The sequence below is a fragment of the Babylonia areolata genome, chromosome 31 (assembly GCF_041734735.1).
Source record: "Babylonia areolata isolate BAREFJ2019XMU chromosome 31, ASM4173473v1, whole genome shotgun sequence".
In the NCBI taxonomy this organism is placed as follows: Eukaryota; Metazoa; Mollusca; class Gastropoda; order Neogastropoda; family Buccinidae; genus Babylonia; species Babylonia areolata.
Genome location: NC_134906.1, coordinates 13,057,871 through 13,072,870, shown reverse-complemented (window position 1 = coordinate 13,072,870; position 15,000 = coordinate 13,057,871). Strand labels below are relative to the sequence as shown.

At 45.5% G+C, this 15,000-nt stretch overlaps 2 protein-coding genes and 1 pseudogene across 2 annotated transcripts; all 3 read left to right on the top strand.

Annotated features, from left to right (window-relative positions):
• The first annotated feature begins 868 nt into the window (after positions 1-868).
• On the top strand, positions 869-4,161 carry LOC143275795 (histone H2B.3 pseudogene; annotated as a pseudogene).
• Positions 4,162-6,073: 1,912 nt separating this feature from the next.
• On the top strand, positions 6,074-8,801 carry LOC143275794 (uncharacterized). The gene is made up of 2 exons (XM_076580072.1): positions 6,074-6,470; positions 8,416-8,801. Exons 1-2 carry the CDS (start codon positions 6,074-6,076, stop codon positions 8,799-8,801), a joined length of 783 nt encoding a protein of 260 aa, XP_076436187.1.
• Positions 8,802-12,378: 3,577 nt separating this feature from the next.
• LOC143275793 (histone H2B-like) lies at positions 12,379-12,782 on the top strand. Its single transcript, XM_076580071.1, is given in 2 exon segments — positions 12,379-12,640; positions 12,643-12,782. Coding segments are annotated over 2 exon segments (402 nt in total).
• The last annotated feature ends 2,218 nt before the right edge of the window (positions 12,783-15,000 follow it).

The window sequence follows — 15,000 nt, the reverse complement described above, 5'->3', positions numbered from 1 at the left end:
TCCAAACGGGAACACTGCATAAAATCCTGTACCCAAGACAAAAGTTGGCAGGGATAAGTAAACCAAAATTATGATTATTAGAAAAATTACAGTGAGATTACAATATTAATTACAGGAGCAAAAATATCTGTATGTGTACAGCCCAGTGCAGTAAATAAAACGTCACCTGTGAAAAATAAAGGCATCGGAGCTTGAGTAAAGTGGATTAAATTGGACCCATAAAAACATTACAATAAGTCTAAATTAAGGCTTGATTATGACTTTGTTTTTGTCCTGTTATCAAGTGACTTGCTCAGTTGGCAATACATTTGTTGCTTGTTTTATGCAGTGTACTAAGGAACTAAGATGTATGTTTCAGTACTGGATCTTTTATATTTTTCTTGTTGTTGTTTTTTTATTTTCATAGCCAGGCAAACTTATATTTAGTTCTTGTATATAATGATCCATCTTTTTGAAGAGACAAACAGACAGACAGGAACAGACAGAGAGAAAGATGACGTGAACGGGATGCAAGAAAGGGTTGGAGGGGGTGGAAGATGTGGAGAGTGAGAGAGAGAGAGGAGAGAGAGATGGAAGGGGGGTAGGGAGAGAGAGAAGGGAGAGAGAGAGAGGAGACCAAGAGACAGAGAAGGAATGGGGGTGGGGAGAGAGAGAGGGGAGAGAGAGAGAGAGAGAGAGAGAGAGAGAGAGAGATGGAAGGGAGGTTGGGAGAGAGAGAGAGAGAGGAGACAGAGAGACAGAGAGAAGGAAGGGGGGTGGGGAGAGAGAGAGAGAGAGAGAGAGAGAGAGAGAGGAGACAGAGAGACAGAGAGAAGGAGACAGAGAGAAGGAAGGGGGGTGGGAGAGAGAGAGAGAGAGAGAGGGGGAGAGAGAGAGGGTGATAGAGAGGAAGGTGGGTGGGGGTGACAGAGAGCTGCGACAGAGAGACTGAGATCCCTCGCTACGGCATGGTTAGGTTATCGCTCCTCTGCTCTCGCGCTCTCCTTCCTTTCTTATTTTCTCTCTCTCTCGCCGCTCCTCTCTCCTCGCTCCCTCTCTCCTCCCTTTTATTTTCTCGCACCCCCTCCTCCCATCCCTACAACGCCCAGTTCCCCCTAACTACCCACGCCCCCCAGACACCAAACGCCACTAGCAACTACATCTTCCCCCTCACACCCCCCACCCCCACCCGCCCACCAGAAGGCCACATACACGACTAGAATATCAACACACATACTACAACCGAACACCACCCACCACTCCCTCTGTTCCGAGTGTTGCTTATGTTCCCCTCAACGGAGGGCGTGTTCACACACTTGAGAAACACGAGACGAGCTTCTTAAGAGAAACGACGCTTCGTGGCGACTGTGGGTAGACAAAGGCACAGGCCTCATGACTGGGTATAAAAGGGGCATGGGTCTGGTGCGGGGAGGTCAGTTTGCAACTTGCTGTCAACTGAAAACATGTCTGGACGTGATGAAGGAGGAAAAGTCAAGGGAAAGAGCAGGTCTCGCTCAAGAGTGCAGTTCCCTGTGGGGCGTCTCTACCGTCTCCTGCCTGCCGGCGACAAGAAGCGCAAGAGGAAGAGGGAGGAAAGCTATGCCATCTACATCTACAAGGTGCTGAAGCAGGTGCACCCTGACACTGGTATCAGCAGCAAGGCCATGTCCATCATGAACATCCTCGTTAACCATATGTTCGAGAGAATCGCTGCTGAAGCTTCCAGACTGGCCCACTACCACAAGCGTTCCATAATCCCCAGCCGCGAGATCCAGACTGCTGTCCATTTCTTGCTGCCTGATCAGCTGGCCAAACAGGCTGACTGTGAGGGTATCAAGGCCCTCACAAAGTTCGTCAGCAGCGACTAGACCTGCCAACTTTCCCTGCTGTCCAAGGCCCTTCTCAGGGCCACCCTCGTCTTCCCAAGTGGGTTGGACATCTCATTGCAAAGTTGATATTCTTTCAGTTGTGTGTGTTTGTGGTGTTGTATGTGAGGTCAGCCTGTAACTGAGACTCGTCTATTTGACGAGGCTTTTGATTTTAATTCAAACACACACACATACACACACACACACACACATACACGGACATACATACATACACACAAAATCTTTCACGATCACACACATACATACATACACATACACACAAGAACACATACCCACACACACAATTGAGAGACAGATCAAGATACAGACACAATCAGAGACAAGCATAACACATGAACACACACTCACACAGAAAGAGAGAGAGAGAGATAGAGATACACACACATATACACAACACACGCTCACACACAAACGACTGGCACTTTGCCATAAAATTGCTATACACCAACTGGTATTGCCGATTTCCCACCACTGACATTTTCTACTCCGTTTATTTTAATCAGAACCCCACCCCTCAGATACAATGATCACATATAGTAAAGCACTACACGAATACTCTGAGTAATGTCACTCACTCATCCACACCCCACTGTAATTTTTTTAATAATTATATTTTTGGTTTCTTTATCCCTGCCAACTTTTGTCTTGGGTACAGGTTTTGAGAGAGGCAGAGACAGACAGAGACAGTCAGAGACACAGAGAGAGGCACAGACAGAGAGACAGACACAGAGAGAGGCAGAGACAGACAGAGAGGCAGAGACAGAGACAGAGAGAATCAAACAGGTGGAGGAGGATTTTAAAAAAAAAAAAAGAAAAAGAAAAAAAAGTCTATTATGTAATGATATTCGGCCCATTCAAAGATTCTTAAAATATAGATAGCAAGTTCATATAGTCTCATCTTTTTGAAGAGACAAACAGACAGACAGTAACAGACAGAGAGACAGATGACGTGGACGGGATGCAAGAAAGGGTGGGAGGGGTGGAAGATGTGGAGAGTGAGAGAGAGAGAGGAGAGAGAGATGGAAGGGGGGTGGGGAGAGAGAGAGAGAGAAGTGAGAGAGGAGACCAAGAGACAGAGAGAAGGAATGGGGGTGGGGAGAGAGAGAGCAGAGAGAGAGAGAGAGAGAGAGAGAAGGAAGGGAGGTTGGGAGAGAGTGGAGACAGAGAGAGAGAGGAGACAGAGAGACAGAGAGAAAGAAGAGGGTGTGTGGAGAGAGAGAGATGAGACAGAGAGAGAGGAGACAGGGAGACAGAGAGAAGGAAGGGGGTGGGGAGAGAGAGAGAGAGGAGACACAGAGACAGAGAGAAGGAGACAGAGAGAAGGAAAGGGGGTGGGGGAGAGAGAGAGATTAGAGAGAGAAGGGAGACAGAGAGAAGGAAGGGGTGGGGGTGAGAGAGAGAGGAGACAGAGAGAGGAGACAGAGAGACAGAGAGAAGGAAGGGGTAGGGGTAAGAGAGAGAGAGAGGAGACAGAGAGAGGAGACAGACAGAGAGAAGGAAGGGGGGTGGGGAGAGAGAGAGAGGAGAGAGAAAGAGAAGGAAGGGAGGTGGGGAGAGAGGAGAGAGAGAGAGAGAGATAGAGAGAAGGAGACAGAGAGCATGAATCGGGGTGGGGAGAGAATAACAGCAGCAATGAAAGTCATAGAACTGTCACCAGTTCTTCAAAGAAACCAACAGACACCAACCAATAGCTTTCTTCTCCCCATAACCCCCCACCCCCACCACCCCACCTGAAGGCACATGACACGATTAGAAGGTGACAACAATGACTTAATCAAACTCCACCACCGCTCCCTCTCTTCCGAGGCACAGGCCTCATGACTGGGTATAAAAGGGGCATGGGTCTGGTGCGGGGAGGTCAGTTTGCAACTTGCTGTCAACTGAAAACATGTCTGGACGTGATGAAGGAGGAAAAGTCAAGGGAAAGAGCAGGTCTCGCTCAAGAGTGCAGTTCCCTGTGGGGCGTCTCTACCGTCTCCTGCCTGCCGGCGACAAGAAGCGCAAGAGGAAGAGGGAGGAAAGCTATGCCATCTACATTTACAAGGTGCTGAAGCAGGTGCACCCTGACACTGGTATCAGCAGCAAGGCCATGTCCATCATGAACATCCTCGTTAACCATATGTTCGAGAGAATCGCTGCTGAAGCTTCCAGACTGGCCCACTACCACAAGCGTTCCATAATCCCCAGCCGCGAGATCCAGACTGCTGTCCATTTCTTGCTGCCTGATCAGCTGGCCAAACAGGCTGACTGTGAGGGTATCAAGGCCCTCACAAAGTTCGTCAGCAGCGACTAGACCTGACAACTTTCCCTGCTGTCCAAGGCCCTTCTCAGGGCCACCCTCGTCTTCCCAAGTGGGTTGGACATCTCATTGCAAAGTTGATATTCTTTCAGTTGTGTGTATTTGTGGTGTTGTATGTGAGGTCAGCTTGTAACTGAGACTCGTCTATTTGACGAGGCTTTTGATTTTAATTCAAACACACACACCTACACACACACACACACATACACGTACATAGATACATACACACAAAATCTTCCACGATCACACACATGCATACATACACATACACACAAGAACACATACCCACACACACAATTGAGAGACAGATCGAGATACAGACACAATCAGAGACAAGCATAACACATGCACACACACTCACACAGAAAGAGAGAGAGAGAGATAGAGATACACACACATATACACAACACACGCTCACACACAAACGACTGGCACTTTGCCATAAAATTGCTATACACCAACTGGTATTGCCGATTTCCCACCACTGACATTTTCTACTCCGTTTATTTTAATCAGAACTCCACCCCTCAGATACAATGATCACATATAGTAAAGCACTACACGAATACTCTGAGTAATGTCACTCACTCATCCACACCCCACTGTAATTTTTTTAATAATTATATTTTTGGTTTCTTTATCCCTGCCAACTTTTGTCTTGGGTACAGGTTTTGAGAGAGGCAGAGACAGACAGAGACAGTCAGAGACACAGAGAGAGGCACAGACAGAGAGACAGACAGAGAGAGAGGCAGAGACAGACAGAGAGGCAGAGACAGAGACAGAGAGAGTCAAACAGGTGGAGGAGGATTTTAAAAATAAAATAAAAAAATAAAAAAAGGCTATTATGTAATGATATTCGGCCCATTCAAAGATTCTTAAAATATAGATAGCAAGTTCATATAGTCTCATCTTTTTGAAGAGACAAACAGACAGACAGTAACAGACAGAGAGACAGATGACGTGGACGGGATGCAAGAAAGGGTGGGAGGGGTGGAAGATGTGGAGAGTGAGAGAGAGAGAGGAGAGAGAGATGGAAGGGGGGTGGGGAGAGAGAGAGAGAGAAGTGAGAGAGGAGACCAAGAGACAGAGAGAAGGAATGGGGGTGGGGAGAGAGAGAGCAGAGAGAGAGAGAGAGAGAGAGAGAGAGAGAGAAGGAAGGGAGGTTGGGAGAGAGTGGAGACAGAGAGAGAGAGGAGACAGAGAGACAGAGAGAAAGAAGAGGGTGTGTGGAGAGAGAGAGATGAGACAGAGAGAGAGGAGACAGGGAGACAGAGAGAAGGAAGGGGGTGGGGAGAGAGAGAGAGAGGAGACACAGAGACAGAGAGAAGGAGACAGAGAGAAGGAAAGGGGGTGGGGGAGAGAGAGAGATGAGAGAGAGAAGGGAGACAGAGAGAAGGAAGGGGTGGGGGTGAGAGAGAGAGGAGACAGAGAGAGGAGACAGAGAGACAGAGAGAAGGAAGGGGTAGGGGTAAGAGAGAGAGAGAGGAGACAGAGAAAGGAGACAGACAGAGAGAAGGAAGGGGGGTGGGGAGAGAGAGAGAGGAGAGAGAAAGAGAAGGAAGGGAGGTGGGGAGAGAGGAGAGAGAGAGAGATAGAGAGAGAAGGAGACAGAGAGAATGAATCGGGGTGGGGAGAGAATAACAGCAGCAATGAAAGTCATAGAACTGTCACCAGTTCTTCAAAGAAACCGACAGACACCAACCAATAGCTTTCTTCTTCCCCATAACCCCCCACCCCCACCACCCCACCTGAAGGCACATGACACGATTAGAAGGTGAAAACAATGACTTAATCAAACTCTACCACCACTCCCTCTCTTCCGAGGCACAGGCCTCACGACTGGGTATAAAAGGGGCATGGGTCTGGTGCGGGGAGGTCAGTTTGCAACTTGCTGTCAACTGAAAACATGTCTGGACGTGATGAAGGAGGAAAAGTCAAGGGAAAGAGCAGGTCTCGCTCAAGAGTGCAGTTCCCTGTGGGGCGTCTCTACCGTCTCCTGCCTGCCGGCGACAAGAAGCGCAAGAGGAAGAGGGAGGAAAGCTATGCCATCTACATCTACAAGGTGCTGAAGCAGGTGCACCCTGACACTGGTATCAGCAGCAAGGCCATGTCCATCATGAACATCCTCGTTAACCATATGTTCGAGAGAATCGCTGCTGAAGCTTCCAGACTGGCCCACTACCACAAGCGTTCCATAATCCCCAGCCGCGAGATCCAGACTGCTGTCCATTTCTTGCTGCCTGATCAGCTGGCCAAACAGGCTGACTGTGAGGGTATCAAGGCCCTCACAAAGTTCGTCAGCAGCGACTAGACCTGACAACTTTCCCTGCTGTCCAAGGCCCTTCTCAGGGCCACCCTCGTCTTCCCAAGTGGGTTGGACATCTCATTGCAAAGTTGATATTCTTTCAGTTGTGTGTGTTTGTGGTGTTGTATGTGAGGTCAGCCTGTAACTGAGACTCGTCTATTTGACGAGGCTTTTGATTTTAATTCAAACACACACACACACACACACACACACACACACACACACACACACACACACATACATGTACATACATTCATACACACAAAAATTTTCATAATCACACAAATACATACATACACATACACACAAGAACACATACCCACACACACAATTGAGAGACAGATCGAGATACAGACACAATCAGACACAAGCATAACACATGAACACACACTCACACAGAAAGAGAGAGAGAGAGATAGAGATACACACACATATATACAACACACGCTCACACACAAACGACTGGCACTTTGCCATAAAATTGCTATACACCAACTGGTATTGCCGATTTCCCACCACTGACATTTTCTACTCCATTTATTTTAATCAGAACTCCACCCCTCAGATACAATGATCACATATAGTAAAGCACTACACGAATACTCTGAGTAATGTCACTCACTCATCCACACCCCACTGTAATTTTTTTAATAATTATATTTTTGGTTTCTTTATCCCTGCCAACTTTTGTCTTGGGTACAGGTTTTGAGAGAGGCAGAGACAGACAGAGACAGTCAGAGACACAGAGAGAGGCACAGACAGAGAGACAGACAGAGAGAGAGGCAGAGACAGACAGAGAGGCAGAGACAGAGACAGAGAGAGTCAAACAGGTGGAGGAGGATTTTAAAAAAAAAAAAGAAAAAGAAAAAAAGTCTATTATGTAATGATATTCGGCCCATTCAAAGATTCTTAAAATATAGATAGCAAGTTCATATAGTCTCATCTTTTTGAAGAGACAAACAGACAGACAGTAACAGACAGAGAGACAGATGACGTGGACGGGATGCAAGAAAGGGTGGGAGGGGTGGAAGATGTGGAGAGTGAGAGAGAGAGAGAGGAGAGAGAGATGGAAGGGGGGTGGGAAGAGAGAGAGAGAGAAGTGAGAGAGGAGACCAAGAGACAGAGAGAAGGAATGGGGGTGGGGAGAGAGAGAGCAGAGAGAGAGAGAGAGAGAGAGAGAGAAGGAAGGGAGGTTGGGAGAGAGTGGAGACAGAGAGAGAGAGGAGACAGAGAGACAGAGAGAAAGAAGAGGGTGTGTGGAGAGAGAGAGATGAGACAGAGAGAGAGGAGACAGGGAGACAGAGAGAAGGAAGGGGGTGGGGAGAGAGAGAGAGAGGAGACACAGACACAGAGAGAAGGAGACAGAGAGAAGGAAGGGGGGTGGAGGAGAGAGAGAGATGAGAGAGAGAAGGGAGACAGAGAGAAGGAAGGGTTGGGGGTGAGAGAGAGAGGAGACAGAGAGAGGAGACAGAGAGACAGAGAGAAGGAAGGGGTGGGGGTAAGAGAGAGAGAGAGGAGACAGAGAGAGGAGACAGACAGAGAGAAGGAAGGGGGGTGGGGAGAGAGAGAGAGGAGAGAGAAAGAGAAGGAAGGGAGGTGGGGAGAGAGGAGAGAGAGAGAGATAGAGAGAAGGAGACAGAGAGAATGAATCGGGGTGGGGAGAGAATAACAGCAGCAATGAAAGTCATAGAACTGTCACCAGTTCTTCAAAGAAACCAACAGACACCAACCAATAGCTTTCTTCTTCCCCATAACCCCCCACCCCCACCACCCCACCTGAAGGCACATGACACGATTAGAAGGTGACAACAATGACTCCACCACCACTCCCTCTCTTCCGAGGCACAGGCCTCATGACTGGGTATAAAAGGGGCATGGGTCTGGTGCGGGGAGGTCAGTTTGCAACTTGCTGTCAACTGAAAACATGTCTGGACGTGATGAAGGAGGAAAAGTCAAGGGAAAGAGCAGGTCTCGCTCAAGAGTGCAGTTCCCTGTGGGGCGTCTCTACCGTCTCCTGCCTGCCGGCGACAAGAAGTGCAAGAGGAAGAGGGAGGAAAGCTATGCCATCTACATCTACAAGGTGCTGAAGCAGGTGCACCCTGACACTGGTATCAGCAGCAAGGCCATGTCCATCATGAACATCCTCGTTAACCATATGTTCGAGAGAATCGCTGCTGAAGCTTCCAGACTGGCCCACTACCACAAGCGTTCCATAATCCCCAGCCGCGAGATCCAGACTGCTGTCCATTTCTTGCTGCCTGATCAGCTGGCCAAACAGGCTGACTGTGAGGGTATCAAGGCCCTCACAAAGTTCGTCAGCAGCGACTAGACCTGACAACTTTCCCTGCTGTCCAAGGCCCTTCTCAGGGCCACCCTCGTCTTCCCAAGTGGGTTGGACATCTCATTGCAAAGTTGATATTCTTTCAGTTGTGTGTGTTTGTGGTGTTGTATGTGAGGTCAGCCTGTAACTGAGACTCGTCTATTTGACGAGGCTTTTGATTTTAATTCAAACACACACACACACACACACACACACACACACACACACACACACACACACCACACACACATACATGTACATACATTCATATACACAAAAACTTTCATGATCACACAAATACATACATACACATACACACAAGAACACATACCCACACACACAATTGAGAGACAGATCGAGATACAGACACAATCAGACACAAGCATAACACATGAACACACACTCACACAGAAAGAGGGAGAGAGAGATAGAGATACACACACATATACACAACACACGCTCACACACAAACGACTGGCACTTTGCCATAAAATTGCTATACACCAACTGGTATTGCCGATTTCACACACACACACACACACACACAGAGTTGACTTACCCTCCCCGTAACCCCCTCACCCTCCAACACTTAGTCCCCCTCCTCCACCTCCGACCCGCCCCCCCCCACCCACACACACACACAAATGCACACACAATACACATATCATATGCCAAGTCCACCAAACCCACCTTTCTTTTTCTTTCTTTTTTTATTATTTTTTTTCACTGGCAAGTAGTAGTGTCATAGCAATCAGATACCAACCACACACACGCACGCATACACACACACACGCACTCACACATACAAACACAAACACACAAACCAAAAAAACCATATATTCACACACACGGGCGCACACATGTGCCGTGAACAGTCAATTTTAGAAGGACCGAGTACTGCCTCCAGGACTGGTTAAGGACACTCGAGATAATAGGGTCTATGTTTAGGAATGCAGTGTTCTCCAGACAGCGCCCACTTGAGTCCGCCAAGTTCATTTACGGGGCTATTCATACCGGCCCTATCAGTACAGTACAGTATATCACCTCCAGGCTGCTATGGTGAGCCCCCTGTTTGTCTGGACAGTAGCACTTAAAGGCGCCAGCTTCATTAAGGTCTACTGTCATGCCATGAGGGACGCTCCCCCTTTTCTGCCCTCCACTCTCAGTCACCAAGGTAACGCGGGAACAACGACTCACAAGTGTCCTCCAAGTGGCAATAAAAGTTTTCCTTGCGGATCGTCATCCCATGAGTTTTATCAGATAGCGAAGCCTGAAGTGGCACGTGTTTTCCCCTCTTCACAGATAGTTACATATTGTCAACAAAGCCAGGTGGGAGGGCCAGCGTTGCTGTGAGTGGAGGAGTGGTGTCATCACCTGGAGACCAACATCAAAGAGAGTGAGACGACGGACAACAAAGATGGAGAGAATGTTTGTGTGTGTGTGTGTGTGTGTGTGTGTGTGTGTGTGTGTGTGTGTGTGTGTGTGTGTGTGTGTGTGTGTGTGTGTGTGTGTGTGTGTGTGTGTGTTTCAGATCAATACTGGCAATGTAGATGTTACAAAAAAACATTTTCGGAACTCTAAGCCAGCCACTGATATGAAATGTTTTAATCCAACTGGTACTTGGGACGAGTAAAAATCTTTTTTATGAATGCCATAAAACACAAACTCCAGCCCACCTCCCATTTCCCAGTTCTCTCTTTTCGCTTTCTAAATTTTCCTACCACTTGGTTTCGTCCATATGCATTTGATATCGAACGTCTATACTGTGTTTTAAAAGTTTCTCAACCAAGTAAATAGATGATATTGTTGACTTTTAGCAAATCAACCAAATTTAAGGCTTGATGATGTTTTGTTAACATTTTTATACTGCCAGAGCCTATTTATACAGTAACTGACCTGCATGCTATCTAAAAAAAAAAAAAGGATTTGAACTAAATATAAGATTGCCTGGCTATGAAAATAAAGAACAAGAAAAAAAACAAAAGATCCAATACTGAAACATACATGTTAGTTCCTGAGTATACTACATAAAACAAGTCACAATAAGCTACAACATCACATACACTAGATTTGCCACAAATAATCCAAACGGGAGCACTGCATAAAATCCTGTACCCAAGACAAAAGTTGGCAGGGATAAGTAAACCAAAATTATGATTATTAGAAAAATTACAGTGAGATTACAATATTAATTGCAGGAGCAAAAATATCTGTATATGTACAGCCCAGTGCAGTAAATAAAATGTCACCTGTGAAAAAAAAGGCATCGGAGCCTGAGTAAAGTGGATTAAACTGGACCCATTATATAAAAACATTACAATAACTCTAAATTAAGGCTTGATTATGACTTTCTTTTTGTCCTGTTATCAAATGACTTGTTCAGTTGGCAATACATTTGTCACTTGTTTTATGCAGTTTACTAAGGAACTAAGATGTATGTTTCAGTACTGGATCTTTTATATTTTTCTTGTTGGTTTTTTTTATTTTCATAGCCAGGCAATCTTATATTTAGTTCTTGTATATAATGATCCTTTCTTAAATAGCATGCAGGTCAGTTACTGCATAAATAGCTTTAATTTTAGGCTCTGGCAGTCCACCAACCCACCTTTCTTTTTCTTTCTTTTTTTATTATTTTTTTTTCATTGTCAAGTAGTGTCGTAGCAATCAGATAACTCCGCAGATCGATTTAGGTTGGGTGTATTCTGGCAACACACACACACACACACACACACACACACACACACACACATACGCACGCACTCACACACACACAGAGACAAACACACACACACACACACACTCACATACCAACTAAACACACATACATCTGCCAGCAAGTCTACCAACCCTACCTTACTGTCTTGGGTACAGGTTTTGAGGCAGTGCCCACGTTTGGATTATTTGTGGCAAATCTAATGTATGTAATGTTGTAGCTTATTGTGACTTGTTTTATGCAGTGTACTCAGGAACTAAGATGTATGTTTCAGTATCGGATCTTTTATATTTTTCTTGTTCTTTATTTTCATAGCCAAGCAATCTTTTATTTAGTTCTTGTATATAATGATCCTTTTTTAAATAGCATGCAGGTCAGTTACTGCATAAATAGCTTTGATTTTAGGCTCTGGCAGTCCCCCAACCCACCTTTCTTTTTCTTTCTTTTTTTATTATTTTTTTTCACTGGCAAATAGTGTCGTAGCAATCAGATCACTCCGCATATCGATTTAGGTTGGGTGTATTCTGGCAACACACACACAGACACACACACATATACACACGCACGCACACACACACACAGACAAACACACACACACACACACACACACACACACACACACAGACACGCACATACCCCCTAAACACAAATACATCTGCCAGCAAGTCTACCAACCCCACTTTACTTTCCTTTGTCTTGTTTATCACTTACTGGCAAGTTGTGTTGTAGTAAAGCAGATCACTCCACCTTTCGAGTCGGGTTTGGCGTATTACGCAACCGGATAGACAAAGGCACAGGCCTCATGACTGGGTATAAAAGGGGCATGGGTCTGGTGCGGGGAGGTCAGTTTGCAACTTGCTGTCAACTGAAAACATGTCTGGACGTGATGAAGGAGGAAAAGTCAAGGGAAAGAGCAGGTCTCGCTCAAGAGTGCAGTTCCCTGTGGGGCGTCTCTACCGTCTCCTGCCTGCCGGCGACAAGAAGTGCAAGAGGAAGAGGGAGGAAAGCTATGCCATCTACATCTACAAGGTGCTGAAGCAGGTGCACCCTGACACTGGTATCAGCAGCAAGGCCATGTCCATCATGAACATCCTCGTTAACCATATGTTCGAGAGAATCGCTGCTGAAGCTTCCAGACGGCCCACTACCACAAGCGTTCCATAATCCCCAGCCGCGAGATCCAGACTGCTGTCCATTTCTTGCTGCCTGGTCAGCTGGCCAAACAGGCTGACTGTGAGGGTATCAAGGCCCTCACAAAGTTCGTCAGCAGCGACTAGACCTGCCAACTTTCCCTACTGTCCAAGGCCCTTCTCAGGGCCACCCTCGTCTTCCCAAGTGGGTTGGACATCTCATTGCAAAGTTGATATTCTTTCAGTTGTGTGTGTTTGTGGTGTTGTATGTGAGGTCAGCCTGTTACTGAGACTCGTCTATTTGACGAGGCTTTTGATTTTAATTCACACACACACACACACACACACATACACGTACATACATACATACACACATACACTCAAAAACTTTCACGAACACACACATACATACATACACATACACACAAGGACACATACACACACACACAATTGAGAGACAGATCGAGATACAGACACAAGCACAACACATGCACACACACTCACACAGAAAGAGACAGAGAGATAGAGACACACACACATATACACAACACACGCTCACACATAAACCGGCACTTTGCCATAAAATTGCTATACACCAACTTATATTGCCGATTTCCCACCACTGACATTTTCTACTCCGTTTATTTTAATCAGAACTCCACCCCTCAGATACAATGATCACATATAGTAAAGCACTACACGAATACTCTGAGTAATGTCACTCACTCATCCACATCCCACTGTAATTTTTTTAATAATTATATTTTTGGTTAACTTATCCCTGCCAACGTTTGTCTTGGGTACAGGTTTTTATGCAGTGCCCTGTTTGGATTATTTGTGGCAAATCTAGTGTATGTGATGTTGTAGCTTATTGTGACTTGTTTTATGCAGTGTACTTAGGAACTAAGATGTATGTTTCAGTATTGGATCTTTTATATTTTTCTTGTTCTTTATTTTCATATCCAGGCAATCTTATATTTAGTTCTTGTATATAATTATCCTTTTTTAAATAACATGCAGGTCAGACAAACACTGACCACCATACATACAGACTGAGAGACCAACATTCATCAAGACATAACAGAGAAACATATAAACAGACAGAGACAGGGAGGGAAAAGAGAGACAGACAGAGACACAGAGAGAGAGAGGGAGACAGAGACAGAGAGAAAGACACACACACACACACACACACACACACACACACACACAGAGAACAGACAGAGACAGAGAGAGACACGGAGAGAGAGAGAGAGAAGGAGACAGAGACAGAGAGACAGAGACACACGGAGAGAGAGAGAGAGAGAGAGAGAGAGAGAGACAGAAGAGACAGAGACAGAGAGAGACATGGAGAGAGAGAGGGAGACAGAGAGGGAGAGACACACGGAGAGAGACAGACAGACAGAAGAGACAGAGAGAGACACGGAGAGAGAGAGGGAGACAGAGACAGAGAGACACGGAGAGAGACAGACAGACAGACAGAATGAATGAATGGTTTATTCACTTATAGGCCATTGCCCCTTATGAAAGGGTGTCACAAATTCTTCATAGACATCGCACCGTGCATTGTAAAATGACAGTCGTTCAGATAACATAAATATATCATACCTTCTTTCTAAGTAATATACGCTCACGTTAGTAATACATAATACTCATCATGAAACATATTGTATTCAATTGACATTTATACACCTAAATGATATACGATATACGCTAAATAATAACTCTTACATGCGTGGCGAATAACGCTCAGTTAAGTTATACACATTGTACGCATGATAGTCGTAACTGGATACACAAAGACATAAGAACAGATCAGAGCTTGAACGATCAATACAGATAAATTGATAGGTTTCTAATAGTTTGTTCATGCACTGATGCCATAAGTAATGACAGTCTAAATTGACTTGGGAACTTAAAATATTTCAGTGGTATGTACTGTATTCTTAAATTATACAAGACAGGACAGGACAGAACAAAATGCACCTCGTTTTCTTTCTCCATGGACAGAGAGAGAGAGAGAGAGAGAGACGGAGAGAGAGACAGAGAGAGAGACAGAGAACAAGAACAAGAACAAAACTTTAATCTCCAGGCCTCCGGCCCCTAGAAAGAGGTCAAAAGTACACAATATGGTGATCACTCAACCACAACAAAATGTAAAATACGTACTAACTTAACCTGTAGAACAAAAGTGCTTCTCGTGCATTGTAAATTAATTCTAACTTTCATCATTGTTGTCACAGAATTCCTGTCGTATCTTCAGGGCATTAAATATATAAACGCATAGTTTACGAAATCTGTAAACAGAACCATTCTTCAGCAAGTGAACATACGATTGACCTTCAGAGTTCAGATGTTTTTGCCG

Excerpts from the sequence above, each read along its gene's own strand:
- LOC143275794 (XM_076580072.1), top strand. The coding sequence starts at position 6,074 with ATGTCTGGACGTGATGAAGGAGGAAAAGTCAAGGGAAAGAGCAGGTCT. Across the intron at positions 6,471-8,415 it reads CCTCACAAAGTTCGTCAGCA|GAGGAAAAGTCAAGGGAAAG; the intron begins GCGACTAGACCT and ends GACGTGATGAAG.